We start from the raw sequence: 11,669 nt of genomic DNA, 5'->3' as shown, positions 1-11,669 counted from the left end.
TGGTAGTCAATGATAGAACAAATATCAAAATTTTATGTGAATTACAAGAGCCTCTGTCTGAAAACACTTTATGTAGTTTATTCATATTGCAGAGAAGACTTTTGTTTATGATGTGAAGAATGAGAGAGTCACAGAACAATTTTATTTGCTATTACTAGACCACAATATTACTGTCTGATCTGAATTTTTAACTCAGTTCTAACAATACTACAGGACACATTAAAAATAATATTTATATTTCTTAATACTAAATAGTCAAAGTACTTATAAAATTGATAAGCAAAGCAGTGTGTCTCAAAAATAACTAGTAACCAAGTAGTCAGTAGTTTTCATATCTAAAGAAACTACCTTGGCACCATTCTCAAACAAAGCTAACCACCTGCAGTAGAGTTGTTTGAAGCATAAGTTAAATACACTCACAAACAATCAATAGGGGGTCACGTGACACTGGGAGTAGAATATTCCCAAGCTAGACATTTCAAGAATGTTAATCATCACAATACAAGGGTTTTAGAATTCGTAGCATGATTAGGCAATTTGCTACATCTAGACATTAGCTTAATCCACCAGAAGATATAAAAATATAGCTTTAATTATGGTCAAAGGTAGGCTATGTTATCAATTGAATTTGTCCCCTGAACGAATCAACTAGTGACTCTGAGAATAGAATACTTCCAAGCTACACACACACACATACACGAAGTTAGGGGAACATTCTTTCATGAACTACCCATTGAACGTCTGAGAATCTCACACAGATGAATCGCCGTGTTTCGAGGCACTATTGACTTTGTCTGCAACGACTTTCCTTACCTTCACTCTCTTATCAGAATACAGGAGTAAAATGCTTCGTGGTTTCATCATTGTCATTTCGGTGTTTCCAATTCATTGTCGCCTTTTTATGTAAGAAGTGAGACCGTATTTTTGAACTTGATGTAACTCTATTTAATGTATGTTTTATGTGTGTGTGTATATATATAATTTTACTCTGTTGGCTAGGAATACACTCCATGTTTTATTTATAAAAGTTGTGAAATTCATACCTGCTTGAGCTTTGGATATGAGAAATATCACAGCAATGAATATGTACAGATTCGTCATGACTGCCACTGTAAGTAGAATGTAAAATATGTAATTTCATATGTCAGACATTACAAAACTTTCCCTATTGGTTATTTATGGACATAACATGCAATATTAACATAAAATGACACGGTAATATGCTAATAAAATCATGATAACCTAAAATTTACCAATCTTTGGTATGTGAAGAATCTACATCGGATAAAAGTTTTAACTATAAGAGAAATTAAACTTTATTTTTATAATAAGCACTAAAAATTTTCCAACTGAGAATTACTTGTACATTTTTTAAATAAAAATCGTACTAAACTTCATAAAATATTCTCAATTTCTAACCCATCTTGAAATACTAGAGTAAGATAAAAATATATGTTTATTTATGTATTTTATTTAATTATTACGTCTTGTTTATTATCATGGTGAAGTTAAAGATTGTAGCCTTTTCTTATAACTAAGCCATGCTTACATCAAAATTTTAGCATTTGAAACATAGAGAACAGCATTTAAAATTAAATCATATATCCTGATGAAATTAATAGACACACTAATGTTCCCGTGCTCGAAATATTTTCCTTCAAAATTTCTCTACTGTTGTCACTTTCAGTTCAATTACATCGTGGTTATCTTACTAGCTCAAGTCCTCTTTTGCTTTTGAAACCTTCATTCTAGATATCATTAACATTTGAATCACACAACACGCAAGGATTTATGGAGGTTTGGAGACCACAGCGTATTCCTATTGTGACAAGGTTCACAATATGAAAATCTAGATATTTGAAAACCGGCAGAAGCATTTAAAAAAAAACATAAATAATGATCTGATCTAAATTGAACATTACAGTGTTGTTAAATCCCGGCCTGGGACGTATTATAATGTACTATATAAGAATCTCACTATAAATCAACCATTCAAAATAAAGAATTGTATTCTAATAACCTACACTAAAATATTCTTCCAAGCAGTTGCTTGAAGATATATGGAATATCGCTCTCAAGTATAAGAAATCTATTGTCAAGTACGTAAATGAAATGATTTTACAAGACTCCTCGTTTCCGTTGATAAAAAGAAAATCTTACCTATACCATTTAGAAGTAATTCATTTCATAATGAACTGGACATGTAAACAAGATCTTGATTTCCACTGTCCATAGAATGCACCCGTGAAATTTTGAAAACTGAAGGAATGTGAGCTGCTGTCATTATCAAATCCATTATACGCATTTTCGGCATGAGATTTACGTAAACGTAGTAGATAACATTAACTTTCAAAGATGTTCTTATAAATGTTAAACGTTCTTGGGATACCCAGTCTGTTGTTCATCTCTCTACGATGTTGTTCTACCGAGTGTCATCCAATATAGACTCTCTGGCAGTTCAGTCAATTTGTGACGCAGAAGTATGTTATCCTATCAGGCTACCCATTTGTCATACCTAAGAATGGGCTGTATATTTGGCCGATGGCAGCCAAGCCGTTTTCGAATGAAAAACCGAAATGAGAATCAAAATTCTGAAGTATTAATCCGCTTAGAGTTTCTTCTAGAATATTTACTTGGCTCTTTGTGTCGTTTCGTTTCGCCGTAGTCTATATATTTCGTACTAGATTTACGCAGCAACAAAAATATTGTTTTATTTACATTTTAACGAAAGCAAACTACATGTCATAAACCTAGTATGCTCTACAAGGATTTCGAAATATATATATATATATATATATATATATATATCAGATATCAGGATTTGGAATATCATAAAGCTTCCCGTTGGATTAGTTGTAACGTTGTGAGCTTGGATTACCGGGCTCGATAGAAGGCGAGCGTTGTGATAACGTAGTCAACTGGTAATTAACAGGTTCCTGGTTCGATACGCGGTGTTGGGATATGGTGGTTCGGATCTCACTTAAACTGTAATACCAGTACAGATTAGCCTCTATGTGCATGAAGTGGACTTACAAAACAAATGAATAAATCAATGAATCGAGGATGATAAGCGACGTAAAAGAAATAATGTCAATTAATCCTCTTTGGAACGATGTGTTGCCTTGCTATGCCAAGAGCGTCCTAACGAGGCAACTCGGAAACTCTATATGTCGTTATACACCACTACTCTTACTTCACAACTCCGAAACTTCAATACTGAAATAAAATCTCATTCCGGTACTTTTTGGACACCCGACACGTAACACATTTATACGCACATAATCATCAGATTACTGTGTGAACACAAATTCCAAACAGAACTGAACGTATTTCATTATTTCATAACAGGTATAACAACTCACTAGGACATACAAATGAAAAGTCTCCGACACGTTTAGAGCAACACTTGCACAATCAATATCTTCCTGCAACTCAGTCCCACAAGCGGGATGACAACCCCCTCACCAGAAAGTCGAATGACACATTACTGTAAATGGAAATATTAAATGCACTGTTGAAATGTACCTACCCATGTAGAATGATATTGATGCTTCAATATTGAATAACCGTGAAAAATTTAATGTCATCTTATTCACTCTTTCATGACTTAAAATTATATGTATGAAACAGAACAGGTGCATCACAAGGAATAGTTAATCTTTAATTGATTTAATGAACGACAATGCTTTCGTCTAAAACCTCGCATGAAATGCTGTACTCCAGTCTAAAATAATTGTTTTTAACGTTAAATGTGTCGATGGTTGGTAGCACTATATATGCAATAAAGCTTTAATACTGACTGGAATGTCGAACTGTTTAATACGCTTGACATAAATCGTCAGGCCATTTTTCCCCATTTAAGATATTGTGTGATTTTTCGTTTCAATAGCAGGAACAAATTTTCTTCTTCAACAACCACAAAATTAACGACTTTACGCAATTAAGCAAACAATCACTGCAACATCTGAAATCAGTTCCACGAATGAATATCAGGCTCTCGCTTTCATTTGTCAACTGTTCGGAGTACAAAAGAGTTGAAACCAGGTACTGAACGTCAGACTGAATTTCAGAATGTTGTAACTTTTAGTGCTTACCTACTTGCTGCTGGGAAAAAGGCATAAAGCTCATATTTATACGCTCTCTAAATAACGTTACAGGTGTTTCAATTTGGCAAGCATTAATTTATTCTTAAGGATCAGCGTCTACATTCTCAAAAGCTTCGGATGAGTTGTATATCCAGCTAATGCATTGAATATAACTATTGATATTTAATGATAATTCGATCACTACTTCGATTTATGACTACAGTCATACCGTTTTATCTTGTTTGTGTGTCACGATTCCATATTCGGATACAGTTATTGTAGTATTAGAATAGTATTAGAATATGTCATTTGTTTTAGTCTTTGAAAGGAATGTCCCAATGTAATGTGCTTTAGCGGATGAGGTGTGTTTGAAGATGTTTCCTCCATTTAGTTGGTGATAACATTTCCCCCGTATGTTTTGATGGAAGCAAATATTTTTTTGTGCTGTGTGAGCTTGTATTTTAAATTTAATATTTCTGATTTTATATAAATATGGAAATAATTACGTATTTTAAGCCTTTAGTGAGAAAAACTTAACTGGCATGTACTCTTCATTACTGGAAGCGACTGTTATTCTTGTGTGATCATTAGATTTCTTGGTGGTCAGTCAACAAGACCAAGAACTCTCTAATGGACAAACATTTCTGTTATCTGCTACTATTCATCGCTGGAATAAAAAGATAGGAAAATCTGTCTGGGTTTATCTGAGAATGTAAAGAGTGTGTTTGGTTTGCATGTCTTTTCTTAAGATATATTTTTTGAGGAAGTCATTACTCACGTTTCTTGGGTGAATTTTGGTGTTAAAACCAGACAAATCACTGATTGAAATTTAAGGAATAAGTGTTAGTCAGCTTTGGTGCAATATGTACCTATATCCACACGAGGGGCAAGCTTCCTTATCTCGAGGCCTACAATTGAAGTTATCAGACGACCCACTTTTAGTGTAAATGATAGAACCACTAGGAGACGCTGTAATGGTACTCTGTATATAAGTGTTTGCGGTTATCCTTTCAATTCAGCTTATCACTATTTATTCTCATCTTCACGATTAGCCAAAAAAGAGCAGAAGAGCGAAGTAAAATAAGTCCAGTCAGTAAATCAAGCATTAGGTGTGGCAGTTTGACTTTCCAACATTTCTGTTCACTTAACGTACAATATCCACATACATGCCAACTTCCAAGGCGGAGTGGTTAGCTCAGAACGGAACCACTGCAGGGGTGCCGAGTTCGAATCCTGTTATAGGAATGGGTGCTCTTAGCGAGTGTCCCCTTCATCAATGTCGTCATATTGTCACTCATCCTCATCGACGTGATTAACTTAAAGTTGGACAGAAGCGACACTAAATAACCAAATTCAAATATCTATATCTGTATCAAAAGTCGAGGCTTTATGGGACAAACAGGATGCTGATTATCATAAAAGCAGTAAATTGTGATAAATTTTACTAAATATGATTGTGTCTGTCTTCACATTGCATTTGACGTATCTATTTTGTGCTTTCTCTCCATCATTTAGGAACTCCAAAAAGGCTATCATGAGGAATTTTCCAGTGTTATTCTTTATATTTCTACTAGAATTTGTCATTAGTACCCACGCAGGTAAATATATTTTCAAACATAGAACTGTGTTTTACTTGAGTATAGTAATTGAATTTCAAGTGAGACAAACATATAGAAAAATACATTCTCAAAGACATGGTGTGACGCTCAAAAGACCGTAAAATTCAGTTGAAAATTGTTGGAGATTTATTTGGGGAATAGTTTGGTAATAGAGTTGGGGTATTTTGTGTGGCTAGTGGATAGTAGGGCGACCTCACCATCGGCACACCGTCTCAATGGGAAGTGATCAATATCAATTGAATAACCAATATTACTTTGGTCTTGAATTTTACATAGACTCAAGTTAATTTACGTTTATAAATATTTGTTAGGAGTGTTATACGTTTCATTGCTGCTTGTTTAAACTAATCACGACGCTAAAATTCGTTAAATGAGAAATATCAATAAATGATTGTAATATTTAAAATCATTAAACATTTTTATTCAATATTTACCGTCAATATTATTAATTTCATAGCAAAATAATTGTCATTTTAAAATGTAATTATGAAACAACTTCCTATATCATATAGAAAACAAGGTACAGAGAGTTTCAAAAGTTGCGCAACCCAAATTTTGAAAATTTATATCATGAAAACAGTAAGAGATATTTACACCATGTTTTCTGCATTTTAAAGCCTCATTCATTGAGATATTTTTGAATGCTTAACATTATCAGTTTAATCCATAAATTACATAAATTAATAATTGGAGGAAGGCAGCGTTAAAACATTTCCAGAAATGCAGTTTTGAGTGAGCAAAATATAAAATAAATTATCGAAGGGTCATAATTAGACGTCTGATGACTGACGCCATGTCAATCTATTATTTACGACCAATATTGATCATGTGCAGCTTTTGATGGATTTATTTTGATTTTTTTATTTGAATTTAAAATTTTGGGTTCGTCAGCACAAAGGCTATTTTGCACCCGTCACATTATACGGGGTCCAGCCCCTTATCGTTACACATAACAACTCTAACGTTGCATAACTAAAATATCATAAAATATTAAACTCTTCTGACTTTCGTTAAAAGCTGAGGCTGTAAAGGAGCACTCAGCACGAATAAGGACAAAACACAGGACAACACAACAAAATTATACTGGCCATGGGGCCAGTCGCCAGAGCCTCGTTGGTCTGCAGTCCAGGGTGTACCACGTGGAACTGAGGTTGACTATTGGGTGCACTACGTGGAACGAGCACCCCTTACATCCCTGATGGATTTATGACGGACGATTTTATGGGTTATGTGAAAAAGTGCCATTCTCGAGACATATCTCCGTAGCTGGCAACACTGGCAGGTCGAAATTTTGTCAACTGACGCACGCAACACATGCTTAAATATTGGTCTTACATTTTCGTGAAAAATCATAAATCATGATTTTTGTACCTAAATTTGAATCTTGAGAGAATCCTATACTGCCCCTGGCTACCCTGAATTTTCTTTGCTCACGCTTCGCAGCTGCTGTACGTAGTTGATTCAGCATGGCGTTTTCATTGGAACATAGCATGTTCATTGTTGAAGGGTATTTTACTACTCATTCTTACACTCATGTGCAAGAGGTTTTTCAAGATAAATACCCTGCTTCTACTTCACCTCACGAGCAACTGTTTTACGACTAGCGCATCGATTTCGAGAAACCGGAAGTATATGTGACAAAACACGAAGTGGTCGCCAATCGGCTTTAATCCCTGACACAGTGGAGGATGTGCGTACACGTCTGGAACAATCTCCAACAAAAAGCCTCAGAAAACTTGCATCCCAAACGGACTTGTCACTTTCCACTGCTCCTAGAGCTGTGAAGAAAACTACCCTGAAACCATACCGTGTTCGCACTGTTCAAGATCTGCGAAAACTTGATAGAGATAAACGCTTGAAGTACTACAGGTGGGGTTGATCTCTCATCGAAGAAAATGGCATCAGAATTCTTGATTCGGTTTTTTTCACTGATGAAGCTTGGTTTCATTTCAATGGTTACGTAAACAGCCAAAACAGCAGAATATGGCCCGCTGAAAATCCTCATGCGTTCCACGAGGTACTGCTTGATCCACAAAACTTGGAGTGTGGTGTGCCGTATCCCGACGACGTATTGTGGGTCCCATTTTCTTTAACGGAACAGTGGATGTTGTTGTATACAGAGATATAGTCACTCAATGTATCTCCCTGCTTCAAGTGGATGAACGCGATGGCTGGTTTCAGCAAGATGGCGCTACCTGCTCTTTCTAACAATGTGTGGTCCCCCAGATCACCAGATTTAACATCCCCCGATTTCTATCTTTGGGGTTACCTCAAAGGAGTAGTTTACTGGATACGTCCAATCACCTTGCAAGAATTAATGGCAAACATTGAACTGCAATTTTGAACATTAAGGAGGAAACACTTCACCGAGTTTCAACCAACATGCTTAGAAGAGTGCGAGCATGTATTCATGAGGAAGGCACCCACTTTGAACATCTCCTGTAAACGTGACATGTTTGCTATTGTTGCCAGACTGTTTTTCTTTTCCGACTTATCAACAACATCAAACACCAACAATGTTCCCACACATTGTTAAGAGTTGGTATTTACTGTTGAAAATAAGTTTTCAGTTATTTTCAGCAAATTAACAATGTTCACAAAATAATGTAATTGTTTTTATTTGGACAAATGATAACAAACCAATTAACCCAGTGATAGCCTACATGATTAGTGATTGAATCGGAACATGTAATGCCCAAATTGTAATCATAATTAAAAAGTAGATGTGAGGCTTAAAAGGAACACAATGCCTCAACGAAATCGGGACGTGTAGTCAACGCATTTATGACTCAGCCTTACATTTCGTAAGAAGCACTTGCAGGCTGGGTTGAGTTGGCAGGGTTGCCAGTAGCGTAGAAATTTACACAAAAAGTGAAATGTTGATGCAAAATTATGATTTTTATTTTTAATGCAAATGTTGCGTGCGCGTGTTGACAAAATTTCGACCACCTAGTGTTGCCAACTACGGAGATATGTCCCAAAAATGGCACTTTTTCACTTAACCCATAAAATCGCCCGTCATAAATCCATCAAATGTTGCACATAATGAATATTGGTCGTAAATGACAGATTGAGAAAGCATCAGTCATCAGACGTCTAGTTATAACCATTCGATAATTTATTTTACATTCTTCTCATTCAAAACTGCATATTTGTAAAAATTTTAACTCTGCCTTCCGCCAATTATTAATTTATCTAACTTTCTGTATCGATTAAACTGATAATGATAAGCATTAAAAATATTTCAATGAATGAGGATTTATAATGCAGAAAACCCGCTGTTAATATCTCTTACGGCTTTAATGATATAAATTTTTAAAATTTGTGTTGCGCGACTTTTGAAACACTCTGTAGTATAAAGATTAACATGTTGAAAATAAATTTATATGTGAGACATAGTCGTATATAAATTGTGTATACAGGTTTCCACTTAACACACCGACTCTCAGATAGAGTCATTTTTAAACAGAAACAACCTGTTGTGAAAACCTTGTCTTTTCTTTTTCTTTCAGAAATAGTGAACACCGGAAGCCTTCTGGGCAGAGGATATCGGTTTGGGAGGTACACGTATTACAAGGACGAGCTGATGACATGGGACCAAGCGTTGGTAGTCTGTGCCTTGCAGGGCAGCCATCTTGCCATCATAGACTCCCCGGGGGAGGAGAAGACACTGAGCAACATCGTTAACAAGGTTGGACTCCCTAAAGGCATTCCTTTGCCGACGGTGAACATTGGGTTCCACGACAGGAACAAGGATGGCGTCTACGAGACTATTTTCGGTAAGCTGTTATGGTACAACTGGAAAATGATCAAGAAAAATATTGACTCTTCAAATTTCGATTAATGAAAATATAGATCAGAAATGTGTAAGATGAAGAACAATCGCTAGCAAACTATGAATCCAGATGTCAGAGCCATGTAGGTCATTAGAATGTTGTTAGAAAGGATCGCGCGTTACATTACTATATTGAAACTACTGGTTGATTAAAGGTGTGTACGGGGTGATCTCTGAAGGAACTCGTATGTGAATCTCTCTTCCACGTAGCACACCTTGGATTTCATTCCTGGCTGGAAAGCCTTTGCAGTCTGCCAAGTAAAATGCTTTATTGCCCTTTTGTATTTTTGTCGTTCACTCATCAATTTCCTCTTATCACCATTCACCTTCATCGTCACGATTATTCAAAGGTGACAGAAAAGTGAATTATAATCCATCAATAAAGTTGGGTGTGCAGTGGAAAAATCAAACCTCCGCGTGACTCACGGATCCTTTTAAATGACTAGTCTTGGGTGTTTTATCTTTATTGACGTTTTTTATATTTGAATATGATTACTTTTCTTTAGGGAAGTTATCCACTTTATTCTTTCAATTTATGATATCGATAGTCCATTGCAAAAAGTTAAATAACTCTTAAAAGTTTTCATCTTTCATCTAACATTTCTAATATACATTTATTTATTTTCGCTCATATAATTCTAATTGAGAATGAGTTATGTATCAAACAAAACGTAATAGTTTCACTTACGTAACTGCCGTATAGCACACTCAGTGTGAAAAAGCTGCATTTCCATGGACATAAGGTCCTATTGTGAAGAAATGAAAGCATAACAAGACACGTCCAACATATGAACCCAGACAATCTACTGTGCATTCATAAAACTAATAATAGAAACAAAAAAGTAAAAAAAATGACGGTTTTAGTTACATTACTATACGCGGTGCACTCTGTGCGCCAACGAAAGAAAAATGCTTCCACTGCGTAGAAAAATGGAGACGTAACAAAGATGCTTTCACCAAATGTTACTAGAAAATCCAATGGAGGAATAGGCGGGGTATTACCATAGTAGCACTTGTCACTTCTAGAAACCACGCACTTATACACACACAAGGCTTGAGTGTAATGTTTTGCTATCTTCTTCAGGAGACGACGTCTTCACGCCCTACAACTCCTTCCAACCTGGAGAGCCCAACAACTTCCTAGGCAAGGAAGACTGCGGATCCATCTTCCTCCCCAGCGGCAAGCTCAACGACATCCGGTGCAGCATCAACAACCCCTTCATTTGCGAGAGGTACGGATACGTCCCCGAGTCCCTGGTGGGACATATATATGCAACGAAGTAAAAGAAATAAATAGATTGAAAGCCGTGAATAGTAAGATGCTGTTGTAAACTGGGGAACCTTCTGACTCGAGAATTCTGTACGTTGCCCATAAAAATATACTTTTCTGTTTTTGTGTAAATTTTTATTGTACCATCATTTCAGTATAAGGTAAATGTAATTGATCGATGTATTGATTATTGAACACTTTAGTGTAGGGTGAACGCACTAAAGTGTCAGCCTCACTCCTATGCACGATGAGAAACTTTTTTTTAAGTTTTAGACAAATCCCAGTATGGTCATTGTTCACGACGTGTGAAACGGAATAATTCAGTTTGGAATTAACGATGGGATGAGGGAAGTATTACAATATTAAAAAAAAATCTCCATTTCAACGAACCGATAAGTGGAGAAAAAATGCAAAATTCTGATGAATCTTAAAATTACATTCATGTCTTTTAGTGCTATAATGGCACGTAAAATCAAAGATCTTACGTAGAAAATTTTATCTTGCTCTCAACTCAGCCAAAAAGCACCGATCTAGTACATTTTCAAAAACATTTCAAAATTTTATTGAATATTTCATTTCGATAATTTGATCAATGCATTAATTATTGACGCCGAGACAATATTTTCTGCGACGACCTCCTTTCTCTTGTCCCTTCTTCTCCTTCTCACCTCTCCTTCTCCTCTGTTTTTATCTTGTATCGCCTTGCCTATGTTTGTCACATCTAGTCTCCATCCCACTCTTCTCCGCTCCTCTTATCTCTTCTCACTGCAATTTTCTCCTCTCCTTAACGTTCTTCTCTTCTTTCTCTTTTACTCTACTCCCATCCTCTCGTCTCCTCCTCTCCTCTCCAAAATCCTCTT

General features: G+C 35.9%; 1 protein-coding gene across 2 annotated transcripts; it reads left to right on the top strand.

The window, feature by feature from the left end:
* The first annotated feature begins 3,949 nt into the window (after positions 1–3,949).
* LOC145979490 (hemolymph lipopolysaccharide-binding protein-like) lies at positions 3,950–10,941 on the top strand. 2 transcript variants are annotated; one of them, XM_083112417.1, is made up of 4 exons: positions 3,950–4,044; positions 5,601–5,683; positions 9,217–9,483; positions 10,624–10,941. In XM_083112417.1, the coding sequence occupies exons 1-4, from the start codon at positions 3,983–3,985 to the stop codon at positions 10,821–10,823; spliced, it is 612 nt and encodes a 203-aa protein (XP_082968543.1). In that variant the 5' UTR covers positions 3,950–3,982; the 3' UTR covers positions 10,824–10,941. The 2 variants fall into 2 exon arrangements, with proteins under 2 accessions (XP_082968543.1, XP_082968544.1); XM_083112418.1 differs by lacking the exon at positions 3,950–4,044 and adding an exon at positions 4,098–4,170.
* Positions 10,942–11,669: the final 728 nt, after the last annotated feature.

The sequence above is a fragment of the Lepisma saccharinum genome, chromosome 26, assembly GCF_977018435.1.
Source record: "Lepisma saccharinum chromosome 26, izLepSacc3.1, whole genome shotgun sequence".
NCBI lineage: Eukaryota > Metazoa > Arthropoda > Insecta > Zygentoma > Lepismatidae > Lepisma > Lepisma saccharinum.
Note: the sequence above shows the minus strand (reverse complement) of the source record. Positions and strands in the feature narration are given on the sequence as shown.

Bases quoted from the DNA above. Each gene is read 5' to 3' on its own strand.
- LOC145979490 (XM_083112417.1), top strand. From the start codon at position 3,983: ATGAATATCAGGCTCTCGCTTTCATTTGTCAACTGTTCGGAGTACAAA. The intron at 4,045-5,600 runs GTACTGAACGTC...TCCATCATTTAG, and splicing joins TACAAAAGAGTTGAAACCAG to GAACTCCAAAAAGGCTATCA. The intron at 9,484-10,623 runs GTAAGCTGTTAT...TATCTTCTTCAG, and splicing joins CGTCTACGAGACTATTTTCG to GAGACGACGTCTTCACGCCC.